Source organism: Paroedura picta, chromosome 11 (genome assembly GCF_049243985.1).
Source record: "Paroedura picta isolate Pp20150507F chromosome 11, Ppicta_v3.0, whole genome shotgun sequence".
Taxonomy (NCBI): Eukaryota; Metazoa; Chordata; class Lepidosauria; order Squamata; family Gekkonidae; genus Paroedura; species Paroedura picta.
In genome coordinates, this window is record NC_135379.1 from 63,480,378 (window position 1) to 63,496,490 (window position 16,113).

At 49.1% G+C, this 16,113-nt stretch overlaps 1 protein-coding gene across 1 annotated transcript in view; it reads right to left on the reverse strand.

The window, feature by feature from the left end:
* The window catches only part of TMEM245 (transmembrane protein 245), a 38,225-nt gene that overhangs the window by 9,928 nt on the left and 12,184 nt on the right, over positions 1-16,113 (reverse strand). The window contains exons 7-13 of the mRNA XM_077302783.1: positions 13,235-13,339; positions 11,491-11,573; positions 10,472-10,562; positions 8,939-9,037; positions 7,761-7,892; positions 5,627-5,749; positions 4,485-4,630 (exon numbers count right to left, since the gene is read on the reverse strand). Of these exons, the coding sequence (XP_077158898.1) occupies positions 4,485-4,630; positions 5,627-5,749; positions 7,761-7,892; positions 8,939-9,037; positions 10,472-10,562; positions 11,491-11,573; positions 13,235-13,339 (779 nt within the window). The remainder of the gene's footprint in view (positions 1-4,484; positions 4,631-5,626; positions 5,750-7,760; positions 7,893-8,938; positions 9,038-10,471; positions 10,563-11,490; positions 11,574-13,234; positions 13,340-16,113) is intronic.

Below are 16,113 nucleotides of genomic sequence, written 5' to 3' on the forward strand. Positions count from 1 at the left end.
CAGAGATGCACCGACTCAAGGATCTCTGCTCCATTCGTGCCGCGGAACGAGATGGGTTAGGTGCTGCCCAGTTAGCTTTAAGAGCAAAACTATCCAGAATGCCGGGGTTTTGCAAACATAAAGGTCGCCACACAGAAGCACGGTTGCCTCCTGAACCAAAGGTGTTCAGTCAAAAGCGGATCGGTCCCCTCCCTGTTCTCCAGCCACGATGCTAGTAAAACACTCCCGAAAGACAGCACGAGCAACTCGCAGCCATTTTTAGACACCAAACGGCAAACACCTCCGGCAGCGGCCCCCAACTTCCTTCTGCTTGCGGGCAGCTAGGGGATTCTGCCGGAGTTTGGTGGGTGCAGCATCCCCAAAAGGGCCGTCACAGGAGGAGAAGGAGGAGGCCAGAAGACGGCTGCCACAGCTTACCTTCAGTCACCGAGAGAAGATCTCTGTGCTGGGGTGGCAGCTGCTGTCAAGAGAACGTTTCCAGAAATCGGCCGGCCAACCAGACCCCCAAGGGCCCACCAGAAGCCATGCAGGGCAAACGCCCAACCCAGCCCTAATCTAAAAACACTTGGCAGGAACAAGGTAAGTAAGTCCGCGGCACAATCATGCGCATTTCTCGGTTTGCGTCAACATGCACGCAAGCTTCCTCTCTTGGCAGCACAGAGGGATCGACACCAGAAAGTAGCATGTAAGGAACCTGGAAGGGGACTGTGGAAACGCATGCAGCTTTTGCCTCTTTCATACCGGGCTTGGTGTCCGAGGAAGTGGCCATGCACACAAAAGATTATCCCCTGATTAAAACTTGGTTGGTCTTAACGGTGCCACGGGACTCAAACTTGGTTTCCCTTCGCTTTGGTGTTTCAAATGGCCCATGGTGACGCAAGCTTAAACAATGCTGGGCTCTCCAGTTTAGGAATGGATCTGCTTTCATTTAAACTTGATCTGCTGATAGTCCACACAAAATGCTGAAGCCAGACAGAGGGCAGCAGAGTGGAGGAAATGGGTAAGGACAGAGAGTGCATAGCCTCCCACCCACCCCAGTCCTCAATCAGATCTAAGTTTGACCCGAGCTTCAATAAGGCACACTTCGGGGGACAGAATCTGCTTGTCTATGTTAGCTAATGGCTTGGTGGATGGGAACAGTGTATGTATACAGGCGCACACATGCACACCTTGAATACAGGTTTCATTTGTCCACATGAGTGGGTCTGGCACGACCCAGCACGGTGTAGTGGTTAAGAGTGTCTGGGAGATCTGAGTTCGATTCCCCCCAGGGAGAAAGGTGGGGTATCAATGAAGTAAATCATATAATTTTCTTAGTTTCTAATGCTGAGGAGGGAGCAGCTACAGGAAGCTGCAGGAAGTTTTGAGGCCTTCCTAAAAACCCAGAACAAACCACTGGGAGGCCAGATAATGGCTCCTGCTCAGCTTCCGTGGCTAATTTCTTTCGCCTCCGTTCCCTTCCCATGTAAAACCCCTTGAAGCGAAATCATGCTAGACTGCCCAGACTCTGAGCCAGAGCCAGACTGAAAGCAAAGGACAAGAGAAACCGATAAAGAAGGAGGTCAGGGGAAGAATAGGGGGCTGACACTGTCTGCCCCTCTTCCCACTAAGCAAAATCCATAAGGGCCTAAAATAATTCCCTGTTTCCCCCCACACCCCGGCAACTCAATAAGAGTAGAACTGCTTGGCACAGCCAGGGACAAAGCGAGGCGTAAAACATCCAGCAGAATGGCCCAGAAGGGGACGTATGGGGCCCATGTGGGGAAAGGCGGCATAGAAATATAACAACAGAGATGATGATGATGACGATGGTGACAAAAAGTGGAGGTGAATAAAGTGGAAAGTGGGTGTTTTGGCATACAGCAGGACAGACCCAGGTAACCTGCAGGGTGGAGCCCAGGGGGGAGCTGGAGCGTGGGGCTGAAAGCCCAAATCTGGACGGGTCTGAGCTAACCCGCATCTTCCGCTCCTGTGCCACCTCCTACTGCTCTGCTTCGTGGGCCCTCATTGGCCTACCTTGACTTGCAAATCTGTTCCTTCTCCTCCTCCTCCTCTATAGCTGGCTTCCACCTTCCAATTAACGCCCATTGTCTCCGCCAGTTCCATACAAGGTCTCAGAGGCCTAGCAGTCGGTGAGCAGATTACAAGACCTAGCGCCACAGTGGGACAGCTTCTCAAGGAATCAGCTCTGGGCCCCTGACTCAGGGACACTTGTTAGCTGCACACAACGGAGGGTGGAAAGTGCTGCCAAGTTGCAGCCCACTTACAACACCCCACCCCACCCCCGTGATTCTCCAGGCAAGAGACTAACAGAGGAGGCTTGCCATAACCTGCCCCTTGACAGCAACCCTGGCCTCCCTTGGTGGGCTCTCTCATCCCAATACTTAGCTTCTGAGATCTGCTGAGATCGGCCTAGACTGGACCATCCAGGTCAGGGCAGAGACTATAGTGGAGGTTTGCCCCGGCCTGCCTCCGCATGGCAATCCCAGACTTCCTTGGTGGTCTCCCATCCAAGAACTAGCCGACACCCATCCTGCTTAGTTCCAGTCCTCGGTGCGCTATAAAATTGCTGAGATTACTGAGCAAAGAAGCAACAAAACTTCAACAGTTCAGGGGGGGGGGTTGTTGATACGGTATGTCCATATTCTTAGAATCACAGAGTTGGAAGGGGCCATCCAGGCCATCAAGTCCAACTCCCTGCTCAACGCAGGATTAGCCCTAAGCATCCATGGTAAATATATGTCCAGTATGCAGCAGTACTGTGACATCCTGCGATTTTGATGCGATGCCTCTGCTGATACAGACTGCAGTCGCCTTCTTTACCACCGCATCACACTGTCCGCTCCTAATTAGCTTACACACAAGTACCCCAGGATCATGTTCACACCCACTGGTCTCCCATCCAGTCTTCCCGTCACAGACTCAGCAGCAGCAAGCGCTGCCTTTGAGCACCCAATCCAGATTCGCAGACAGTAGGTACTTTGTCTGACCTTTGTCACTAAAGAGAATTTTATATATGCTCCTCCCACAGGGCTGTTTCACAAATATATCATCGTACCCATGGTTCCTCTATATATTTGTGAAACAGCCCTGTGGGAGGAGCATGTCCCAGGCGTCTGTGAGTGAACACGGGCCAATCAGGGACTGGGCCAGCCCCTACACCCGCCTCCCTCACAGTGTGCCTATTATGGGGGAGAGGAATCAAAGGCAATTTTAAACTGCTGAGAGACACCTGAGGCCTGCTGGGTGCCTGTGGGCCATTCCCAAAGTTCTCAGCCCCACTTCCCTGACAGGATGACTGTTATGGGGAGAGGAAGGGAGGGCAATTTTAAACTGGTTACTGCTCAGAGACAACTGAGGCCGGCTGGGGGACTGGGGGCTCTGTGGACCCCATTCTCTCAGAGCTCTCACCCCCACAGGGAAGGCTTAGAGACAACTGAGGCCTGCTGGGTGACTGAGGGTCATTCTCAGTTCTCACAGAGCTCTCAGTCTTACTTCCCTGACAGGATGACTGCTATGGGGAGAGGAAGGGAAGGCGATTTTAAACTGCTTAGAGAAATCTGAGACCTGCTGGGTGACTGTGGGCCCAGTTCTCTCAGTGCTCTCAGCCCCACTTCCCTGACAGGGTGACTGTTATTGGGAGAGGAAGGGAAAGCAATTTTAACCTGCTTAGCAACACCTGAGGCCTGCTGGGTGCCTGTGGGCCATTCCCAGGTCTAACAAAGTTCTTCACATATCTGAAGACATGGCTCTGGAAAGCTCATCTGTAACCACTATGCCACAATTCCCAAAGGTCAGTCCTCTCCCACACTCAATGGACATTCCACACCACAGGTTCTTGACACCCATATCTCCTCTCCCATGGCCTCATTTGCCACCACAACCTCCCACACAACACACACATTCAACCCCATGCCCTTACAGACTGGACAAACTCTCCCCTTCCTCTTCCCAGTGCCAAGCTCTCTCTATCTTAATCACTCTCTTCCTTTTTACCTCCCTCTCTCTTTGCTATTTCCCCCCCTCCCCCCCCCCTGCTAGGGACCACTGTACCTGCTACAACGGGCTTTAATTCTAATCAAACAATAAAAACATATAACCCCAATAAAACCTTCCCAGTTTATCAAACCCAATAACAAAGGTCACACATCTCACACCATCCCATCTTGTTCAGCCCAGTGGGTAAGTTGTCTTTCTGAGAGAGTGGGAGCAGAATTCGTAAGCTTGGGGGGGGGGGGTCCTTGTTCAATGTCCCGGGACTCTGCCTTGCCCTCAACCATACGCCTGGCGGAAGAGCTCCCGTCTTACAGGCCCTGTGGAAAGCTGACAAATCCTGCAGGGCCCTCAGCTCTTGTGGGAGCTCATTCCATCAGGTTGGGGCCAGGGCCGAAAAGGGTCAAGGCCAGGCGAACCCTTATATAGCCCTCTCTTCACCCCGCAACACAGAACAAGTTTCCACGAGTCGTGGGAATGCACCAGGGTACCTGATGGCCTCCTCCACTGACTGCCCCACAATATTGGAGGTAGCGCCAGGCTGCGACAAGGGGGTCAAGTTGATCACCCATTTCACCGGCTTGTAGTATTCGTCGCTGGAGCTTAAGAGGTAGAACAGAGTAGTCAGGAAAATGACCTGCAAGGGAGAGGAAAAGGCCCTGAAAATATGAACAGCACCAATCCCTACAGAGCAACATGCAAATGTAATCTCGGATCAATGAGTAAGGGCTTCCACTCTCTCGGGAGTTGACCTTAACCACATGTCAAGGTCACTATTCCCCGTCATGTTCAGATTTTATGTTTTAATTGGGGTTTTATTACTTTGTAACCCAGCACGAGCTGGTTCCGGGAGTGGCGGGGAATAAATATAATCCTCCTCCTCCTCATCACAACATCCCCACCACACTGTGTCTACTGCAGCCTTAAAAGCTTCAGGAGAAAGAGGGTCTTCTAACTCAGTGGTCCCCAACCTTTATTAGGCTGGGGACCGGCAGGGCATTGGGCCGCGCCCGCAGGGACCGCGCAGGCCACGCCCACGAGCCGCGCCCGGCCGCGCCCGCGGATCGGGCCGCACCCGGCCGCGCCCACAGGCCGCACCCGCGGGTTGGGCCGCGCCCGCAGGCCGCACCCGCGAATCGGGCCGCGCCCGCGATCCGCGCCTGGCCGCGCCCGCGGGCCGCGCGGGCGCGGCCCGGCCCTGATTCCCTCTCCCCGCCCTCTCGCAGTAAGTAGCTTCCCGGGCCGCAAGCTTGCGGCCTGGGAAGTTTTTTACTGCGGGGGGGGGAGAGGGAGCCGCGGCCCGGCGCCATGGCCTTTGCGGCCCGGCGCCGGGCCGCGGCCCGCAGGTTGGGGACCACTGTTCTAACTCATGAGCCAAACCGTGGGAATAGGGGGAGGAAGTTCATTAGCAGATTCATCTCCAAAAACAGTCCTATTCTTAAGGTCCAACACAGATCAGTTAGTAAGATTGCTTTTGCCTTATTACAGGGGTCCCAGCTTTCAAAGTGTAATAGAATACACAAATTTCACACATACAAACACACATTCTGAATTCCTTTCCTTCACTTCCCTGACCGAGCCCACAGGTTGACAGAACTGTACAGCATAAACAAGGAAGCAGAGCCGTGCTGACCAGTGAAAGCACGAAATTGAGCAGAGCCGTGCCACTGTAGAAGAGGACAGTCACTAAAGTTGTAACCGTGGTGAAAAGAAGGTTCACGTTATGACCCATCACGACCCACAGGGATTCCAGGATCTGGAAAAGAACCAAAAAAAAATGCTGAAAAGAAAGCAGGTTGGCCAAACTTTTAAAGCACACACATAATACACAGTGCTCAAGGAGCGCAAGATGCATTCCTCAGGAGGAGAACGAGTTCCTGTCTTGGTAGTATCAGCAAACCTGGAAAGTCACACTGATTTCTTCATGGCGCAACGCGAACTGATTGAAGATATGCTCAAACACCACTATGGGGTAAACGTACAATGATAAAACCTAATGAGCATTCTTCAGCACAAACATAAATAAGTAATTAGGATTGGTTTAGGTGGGCAGCTGTGTGGGTCTGCAGTAAAACAGCAAGATTAAAGGCCAAAAGCACCCTAGAAAGACCACCAAAATTTCTATGGTATAAGCTTTTTGAGAGTCCAAACTTGCTTCATCAGGTACCTGATGAAGGGCGTTCGGACTCCTGAAAGCTTACACCCTGGAAATCTTGCTTGACAGGGATCTGCAGTGTTTATCACTGAATCATCCAGGGTATGTGGTCAACAGACTAAACCTCCAGAGGTGGTGGAACTGTGTGCTTCGTCTATACGACAAAATGCTTTCAGAACAAAACTGCCTAAGTTTCCAGTTACGGCTCTAGCTCTGTGGCAGGGTCTCCCTGAAGAGGTGAAGCTTATCCCTTTCTGCTTGAAGATCTCCAAGGAAGCGCTACAAGAACTGACTCCTGAGTTCACTCAAACAGCAGGCCTCTGTCCCATTTTGATGGGAAATGTGTTTATTATTGAACACCCCCTTGAACCAAGAAGAAAGGTAGGATATAAACGTTTTCGTAATTAAATAAAAATAAAAGTTGTGCCATCGTGAACAAAATAGCGGGCTGCAGTTTTAAAAAGGCAAGGAGCCCACAACAGTATAGTCAGTGCAGGAAGAGCCTTCATGGGAGCACAAAGATGCACAGGGATTTTTTTTTTATGACAAAAAGGGGCAGAAGGTTTAGAAGGAGTCATGCGAAAGCTAGCAGGGCATAAACGGCACAAAATGCTAGGGCATATTTTATTTAAGGCTTAGGCTAAGATTTGCAGAAGAGAATGGCAGTGTAGAATCAGAGTTAAATTGGCTAGGGATGGGCAAGAACTGCAGATCATGGTTTGTTCCTGAATCCTGGACCAATACAAACTGGGAAGTTGGTTTGCATTGGTTCATGATCGCTGCTTTCCTCTCCCCACTAAAAGTGGTGAGGAGTGGAAAGCAGGGAGTTAAGTAGCTCCAAGTCAAACCCCCTGCTTTCTGCTCTTTGCGAACTGCCTTAAAATTCATGGGAGTTCATGGCAGCTCTTCAATTTGCAAACATTGCTTCACAAACCTTGAACCCGCCAAAATGAATGAATGAAACACACTTCGAGGTTCTTGAAAACAAAGTGCCTTTCTGCCTACTCCCAGCAGCAGCTTCGCCTACCTCAATCTAGTATGACCTAAAAGGCACTACAGAGAAAGGCCTCCGTGTTAGAAGTATTACAGAAAGTGCAGCTTCAGTGAGGAAACCGAGAAGTCATTTTATGGAGCCAATTTCAGAGGGCAGCTGTATTGGTCTGCAGTAGAACAGCGAGATCCGCATGGGAGTTCTGGAAAGCTTATATCCAGAAATGCTTGTTGATTTCTCAGGTGCTACTGACCTTAAATCTGGCTGTCATTTTATAAAAAAGGTCAAGGTATCCCCTGTGCAAGCACCGAGACATGTCTGACCCTTGGGGTGACGCCCTCTAGTGTTTTCATGGCAGACTCAATACGGGGTGGTTTGCCAGTGCCTTCCCCAGTCATTACCATTTACCCCCCAGCAAGCTGGGTACTCATTTTACCGACCTCGGAAGGATGGAAGGCTGAGTCAACCTTGAGCCGGCTGCTGGGATTGAACTCCCAGCCTCATGGGCAGACAGCTTCAAACAGCATTTCTGCTGCCTCACCACCCTGCGCCACAAGAGGCTCTTGTCATTTTATATAAAGAGGCAATTTTTAATGTTTCACTATAATTTTTTTTACATACCGACAGAAACGTCTCGATGTTCTCATGAACAAAAGAGGCTACATCTTGCCAATCCAGCATCTCTCCCGGCCAGCTGTTCTGACGGCCCACATGCGGCTTGTGGCCTTTGGGTCTTCCTGAATGGGTTGCGTTCTGATGAACAAAAGAGGATTTCACAGACTGAATGTTAACGAACACGCGGGAGTGTACATGAGGGACACCCTCACCCCTCTAAACTAGTGAATACGCATTAGCGATTTCATTGAAGCTCTTCAACTGGTTTGGCTTCTGAAAGGCCAAGGTGAGGTTTTTTAAAGGCTTAAAGCAGGGGTAGTCAAACTGCGGCCCTCCAGATGTCCATGGACTACAATTCCCAGGAGCCCCCTGCCAGCATTCGCTGGCAGGGGGCTCCTGGGAATTGTAGTCCATGGACATCTGGAGGGCCGCAGTTTGACTACCCCTGCTTTAAAGGTTTCACAGGCCGTAAGGAGAAAATGACATCCTTCTGCACTTGGTGGTGGTAAAGGAAAGGACTGACTTATGCCAACCCCAAGAACTATTCAGAGAAAGGACTTATGTCTTGACTTATGCCAACCCCAAGAACTATTCAGCCTGGACTGCCCTGATGAGATCCCATCCAAATACTCTAAGTTTGCAACATCTAAAGAGATCCGTTTAGCCTGGCCGATCCAGGTCAGGGCAAGGGGTTTGACGTTGCCTGCTTCCATGGAGTAATCCTTGGCCTTCTTGGTGGTCTACCATCCAAATACTAGCCAGGGCCTGACACTGCTTAGCTAGCCTGCGCCATCCAGGTCAGGGCCCTTCTCCAATTAATGAAGCCTTAAACAAGGTTTTTTTGCTGTTGTTTCACTTCATCCTTCAGATATGTGAAACCTTTAAAAACTGCCATTTTTCTTCAGACACCACCCTGGGCTAAAGAGCCCACCAGACAGTGACTCTTAAGTTGCTATCCCGGATTTGCTATCTGGGGTGAAATGTGACGCCACCCATGGGCCCTGTCCCTCCACCCATTTCCTCATGCATGTACAAGATAACGAGTTACATGGAAGCCCCGCTATCTACCTGAGTACGGGACCTGCCCAACACTCCTAGTCAGCACTCAGATCTCTTATCGTCTTCTATAGTTATCATTCACGTAAGCCTTACTAAATACCCTTGAAGAAGCCCAGGATGCTTACTTTCACAAACCAGGAGTGATACAATCTGTCCCAGAGCACCAGAACTTGCTTCTCAATCACAGCTGTGTTGTTCACCTTTTCTCCTAATATTTTATGGAGCTGCAAGAGACAAAAGGAAGAGCTGAAAGGCAGCTATTTTAAGTGGTCATCCTGGCAGGATTTGAGTTGGCTGAATATGGAAAAGGCCCCCTTAGATGTCTCTCCACTCATTTTCTTCACTGCAGGCAATATTTATTTATTTTTTTTATAGATTTTTATTTTTCCAGAAAAGATAGAACTAGAGTAGATACATATAATTGTTTAGAATCTAAGCATATTAGAACCCCCTCCTTTCCCCATCTATTTTACTTTTTTAAATAGTTCAGGTAAGGACTCCATTGTTCCTGGAAGGCTTCTTCTGATTTTCCATTACCAGTTAATGTCAGTTTAGCCATCTTGGCGAGATCCGCCAGTTTGCTCAGCCAGTCTTCTATTGACGGGGGCTCCTGTGTTTTCCATTTTCTAGCCAGCACTCGTCTTGCTGCCGTCATCGCATAGAAGAATAGACTTCTTGCGTGTGTTGGGAGGCACTGCGGCGGTAGGCTTAGTTGCATCTATTCAGGCTTCAGAGGAACATTCAAATCCCACATTTTCTACTGCAGGCAATACTTAAAGGCTGGAGGAAGCCGACATTTTTGGTGTGCTGGCCTGCTAAGCATCTGGGGAGTGATCTGGTGTTGTTAATAATGTTATTTAAGAGGAAATGGTCTGAAAATAAATTAAATCTAAACAGTAAACTGACATCATTAGCCACCACTGCAGTGTTTTGTTCGGAGACTTGCAGGATGCCTTCAATTAGTCACCAATTCTTGGAACATTGAAAGATGCTCAAAAGACCATTTTCATTGCTTTCTGTGCTGATCCTACCCAAGAACATTCAGTTTACAGTATGACTTCCAATCCTGGGTGTAAACTGCACGGGGCTTTTATTGCAACCCGAGATCGATTCAGTCCCTGCCCTCTACACAGAATGCGATTTCCGTTTGGATTTGGAGCGGTTTTAATTTCCTTCTGCAGCCAGAAGGATTGATCCGGAGTGACCCTACCTTTATTGTGGGATATCTCAGACTGCTGCTAATCCTGAATATATTCAGGGCTCTCCTCCGTGGTAGAGAACCCGTGATTGGCTACAGGTGGTCATGTGACAAGCCTGCCTTAAAGGAGAAGCCCCTAAGTTCTCTCAACTTCTGTCGGCCTTGGATTTTTTTTCCTGCCTTCTTCGATCCTCTTACCCCCTCCCCCTTTCAATAAAAGAAAGGATTTTTTCCTCCCTCCTCTGATTTCTTGGATCCTCTCCCCCCCTTCAAGAAAACAGAGAAAGAGTCTCTATTTGCCTCCCCCCCCTCTCCCTAACCACGTGCAGAAGACTTTCCTGTTTCAATGGGGAGGGGGAGGAGAGGAAGACCCGAGTTCAAAGCGATCTGAATTCAACAGGACTGACAATGGAATAAACGAAGTAAGGGCAGACTCTGCCCTGGATTATCAAAATCATACCTTGTGTGTTATCCATTCTCGACCGTACTGATAGACATTATTGGCAGCCGAATTCAGAGCCTTCTGAACCACCTCAGCTTCTGGAAGCCAGCTAGTTTTGTTTTTTGTTTGGAAAAAAAAAATACAACGGTATCAAATACTTCATGTCACGGTAGATAAATATACGTATAACATTCTGAGAAACAGAAGATTTGGATCATCAGTAATAAAATATAACTTGGCTCTGTTCCGAAGAAAGAGCATAAGTTATTTCTCTAAGAGTCAAATATAATGTGAATTCTCGACACATTCTAGATGCTTTCTCGGGGTTGAGTTTTAGAAAGCAAACCCCCTTCTCACTCACTTTAGAACGGAAGAGAATTCTCCATCTAACTGAGAATTCAAGAGTCCATCTCCTCCAAGCTTTTATGACTTTAATTCTGTCCCTGCCAGATACGCAAAGAGTGATGGGAGGAAACAAGGAAATTATGATGTGGACCTCATACAAAAAAGAGAGAAGCGATCCTAAAATCGGGAAGGGGAGGTGCTCCATGCTCCTGGGGGAAGGGGGGAGAGGATAAGCTTCAAGCAGCAGAGCACAGTGGGGCAGATGAGAACGCTGGCAGCTAAAGTGGGCCTGTGGCAGTGGCAACCTCCGGGCTGTCTTCTGCTTAAGGTAGCCCCCCCAGCACCAACCAGAGTCCATGCATTCTCCACTGCTGCCCTCCCTTGGGGGCTCTCTGAGAAAACCTTCAGACATTTTCAGGAGCTGCTGTGAGGCCATTTTATTGGCCAAGACTTTTAACAGGGAACAGCCTGTAGGCAGCTTCTGAGTTAAGGGAATTACTTATTACTTAAGTCACGCTTAACTTGATCACCCATAAGCCTACGCTTAGGTCTCCTTTTGCATCTAGAACAGAAGCCCCGAGCATATTTGGGGCCCCCTGCTACGACTGTAACGAAAACCTTCACACACAATTGGGTACAGGATTCACAGGACTGTCCTTCTGACTTCTGTCACATTACTGCAGTGTTCTTACTTGGCCCATTCAGGGTGATTAGCTACGGTTTCATTGATCAAGCTGCTTGTGACTTCAATCATATGCACACTTTCTTGATGCATCTAAGTTCAATAAAGAGAGAGGGGGGAAATTTTAAAGGAAAGAAGTTAACACCACATGACCCTAAACGGTACGTCCTAAAGGTAAAGGTAAAGGTATCCCCTGTGCAAGCACCGGGTCATGCCTGACTCTTGGGGTGACGCCCTCCAGCGTTTTCATGGCAGACTCAATACGGGGTGGTTTGCCAGTGCCTTCCCCAGTCATGACCGTTTACCCCCCAGCAAGCAAGCTGGGTACTCATTTTACCGACCTCGGAAGGATGGAAGGCTGAGTCAACCTTGAGCCGGCTGCTGGGATTGAACTCCCAACCTCATGGGCAGACAGATTCAGACAGCATATCGCTGCCTTACCACTCTGCGCCACAAGAGGCTCTTATACGTCCTACACTAACAGAAATACAATATCTAGAGTGGCAATTAATTAGAGATAAATAATTACCATCTGTGCTCTCTTGCGCCACTTTAGACCACTTAAGTCCAAGCACGCATTGCAGATTAAGCCAGCTGTGAAACAGCTGGGGGAAGAATCAAAGTTTTATTTTGGGAGGAGAGACAGGAAAATAAGAGGAAGAGGAGAGAAGGGAGAGGGAGGGTGGGATTCCAACCATACTACTTCTTATAAAAAAAGGTCTGAAGGGGTTTTTTTTAAACTAAAAATATATATTATATACTGTACTTATGCATTGGCAAGGCAACAGTTTAATTATATTAACCCACAATTAATTTGTGTTACCCAACTCAATTATTTGGAGCAGTGCTTGAAGTGAGAAGTGAGAGGCACAGCGCCGGACATATTTTGAAAAAGAAAAAAATTAGCCTGAAACGCTCCACGTGTCTTACGTACAGAACAACTCCATTATGAAAGTAACAACGGCCCACAGGAATAGTTAAATCTGCCAAGCACAGTATCAGAATGTGTAGCCCAAGAGCCTTGCCTGGAGGTATCAGAGACTATCACACGCACAACTGCTGCTCTACATCACACAAAACACCCCCCCTCTCGTCAGCTACTCAACGCATTTATTTCTTTCAGCACTTTGTATTTTCATACCAACACCCTTCTTTAGAGTTCCAGCATGACACGCTGCTTGCGACACCTTATTTACTTAGCCCAAGCTCGTCAGAACTTGGGAGCGAAACAGAGTTGGCCATGGTCCGTATTTAGAAGGGAGACCACCATGAGCAGACCGGGGTGGGGGAAGGCAGGGGCTCAACCTCTTCTACTTGTCTCTTGTGTTGAACACACACTATGGCCCTCGAAGTCACCATGAGTTAGCAGCAACTTCCCTACCTGCTTTTTCAAGGTCTATTTCTAGGATATGTCAACAGACGCTATTTATGGGCATTTACACTGATCTGGAAAGCTCACAGAGGCTTGATCTTGTCACACTTGGAAGCTAAGTGGGGTCAGTCCTGGATGGGAGACCACCTAGGAAGTCCAGGGTTGCTCCCCAGAGGCAGGCAGGCAGGCAGGGGCAACACACCTGTGTGAGTCTCTTGCCCTGAAAACCCTACTGGGTCTCCGTAAATCTGCCCCACCTTGGTGGCACTTTCCAACCCCACAATGACCAAGCCCCAACCCCATACTCCAACAGCCAGTGGAGACAAAGAACGGCAACGAAACATTAATAATGTCTGTGGGCAGGAATAATTGGACACTGTACCTTGGCGGTGAGGAGCAGGGCAAGCAGGAAGGTTCCTATCACGAGCACAAATATAATAAGAATGCTAATGATTTTATCCAGCATTTTCTCCAGCCACACAATCATCTGTGCCAAGAAAGAAAGGGAAAAAAGGAAGTCACATGATCCCTCAACACATCAGAACCACCTGTCTGAGAGATCTTCACTTGGAGACCGACTGCAAGGCAGCGTGCTCAATGGACCCAGGAGCCAAATGCATCGGATGAGAAGATAGAAACGTTACCATGTGAGCAATTCTGTGACTAAGTACCACAAGATTGGGTGAATGCCCAGCACGGCAGGCAAAAGCCTCCAAAAATTAAATCATGAAGCTTCAGGCCATTTTTGATGTGGACTGTGGCTCAGTTTCTCATCCGCAAGCCCTAAACGACGTGATGCCCAGCAAGCCCTCAAAGTCCCCTTTGGCCAACTGAATCTCCCCCCCCCCCCGGACTCTTTTGGTGCTTGAAGGAATCCATGTCAAGGGCCAAACCAGATCTGGCACAAGTGATCCATTAGAGCTTCCCACTGATTTGTTTTAAGCCAACTGGGGAAGGACCATGGGAGGACAGGCTATTCTCCCCTTTCCCTTTCATGCGCCTTCCACCATTTAGCACATCACACCAAACCTACAGTTGACACTGGATGGGGGGGGGGGGGGAGTAGTTCAGGATACATTAAATCAGCGGTCCCCAACTGGTCCGGGGACCGGGACCGGTCCGTGGATCAGTTGGTACCGGGCCACGGCTCTTCCTCCCCAGCTGCTGCCTCGGGGGCTGCCCTGCCACTCTGCCGCTGGCTCAACATTGGTGCTCTCCAGCAGCCGCCATGGCTGGGGCTCCCCTTCAGCATGGCATTGTGTAGCTGCTGCTAGCAGTGCTCCCCAGTGGGCGGCGGGAAGTCAGGGGCACCAGAGGGAAAGGAAGTGGAGCAGGGGCTCAGGCGGCGGCGTCCCTCAGCAAAAGACTACCCCCCCTGCGCCTCAGTAAAATTCTCAAGCGTTGACTGGTCCCCGGTGATAAAAAGGTTGGGGACCACTGCATTAAATCTAATATCATTCTCCATCAGCTGGGGGGAGGGGTAAATCTTGGAAGAGGTATAGGAGGAAAGGGTTAAATGCCTTCCCATACTGGGAATCCCTTTATCAGTCTTTAAAAGAGGCCAACTGGTTCTGCTAATGAGCTGGTTTAAAAGCATGGAAGGCCTTTGTCATGAATTTTAGGTGTAGCACCCTTGTGGCCCGGAGTAAAATGGCAGGAGGTAGATCTGTGTTCGACTTGCTACTGTATGGCAGGTGCTACACCTGCCATACAGACTTCCTGCCCAGTAGGTCACGCACACTACTGCTCTGATTCTGCAGAAGTCTTGAAACAGTATAACTGTATTTAGACCACCAAAGGCAAAGCTGTGGGGTTTTTTTTAATAAACCCTGGAAAACAGGATTTTTGTTCTCCAAAAATGAAGGATTTTTCTTATTATTACTGTATTAGTGGAATGCTTTCAGATGTCGTTTTAACTCATTCAACCAATATAAAATATAATTTTTATTTAAGATATAAGGCATTAGACCAGTGGTCCCCAACCTTTTTGAGGCCGGGGACCGGCAGGGCAACTGCCCGCCCGCGCATGCGCGAAAGTGCCGCGCATGCGCTATTTCGGCCGCACATGCGCAATGCGCGGGCACGGCCCTGATTCCCTCTCCCCCCCCTCCCGCAGTAAGAAACTTCCCGGGCTGCAAGCTTGCGGCTTGTGAATTTTTTTACTGCGGGGGGGGGGGGGGGCGGGGAGAGGGAGACGCGGCGCCATGGCCTTCGCGGCCCGCGGGTTGCAGGCCACTGCATTAGACAATAATTCCTAAATCTAGCACAGACTTACACAAGTTATCTTCAAGGACAGAGTAGTTTGTCTACAGCTAATATGTTTGGTGCAGGATGGTGATAGTTCAGTGCTTCCAATGTAATAACTTAATCTCCTAATACGCTGCCAGTCCTTCTGTGATGGAGGCTGCTGACTACACATTTTGTGTCCTCTCTCTCTCTCCCCCTGCGCCCCAATTTCTGTGACAGTTACATGTGGTAGGTCAGACACGGTTCTGCAGTCCACATCGTACTTTCTCAGGTAGTTGGGTAAGTGCCTGGAGAAAACTAACGCAACTTATACCTATCCATTTCATAAATATATATGTCAAATAATTAAGTTTTATATACTCGGTTCTAAATTATACATTTATGTGGATAAAGCAGTGAAATAAGTTTAGGTTTGATAACAAAGCATGTATTGCATAGACTTTTAACTTTTCTGAAAATCGTCACTTTTTCCCAAATGACACCATGGGAATAAATTTTCCCAATGCCTATAACAATTCTGGAAGTTTTACATCTGAAAAAGCACTCTGACACCGACTGCCTTGAGTCACGTGGCTGGACAGGAAAGCACACCGATCTTCTCTGATACAAGGGAGATGAGCCTGAAAGGAAAAGTGTCAGGGACTGCTAATGGCAGCATCTTGAAAGCAGCTGTGATTGCTCCCCAAGCACTCTGCAGCTTACTTTTCAAGCTGGCTTCCGAATCAGGTGACCCACATTTCATGCTGGGCTTCCAATGAGGCCTGTATTCAGCTAGACCCGCTCAATGGCTGCAGCTTTCGCAAACATTTTCTGTGGCACAAGCACAAATGCATTTATGCCATGCGCCATCCATGAAAGGGCACGGTGCTTCCTGCCAACAGCAACTGTGCAGAATGTCCCAGACGGGTGCATCTTCCTGCAATGTTTACTGCACATGCACCAGATGTAAAACCACAAGCTGGCAGGAATAGCACAACTGGTATCTGACAGGGACAGAGGGAATGCTTCTGACCC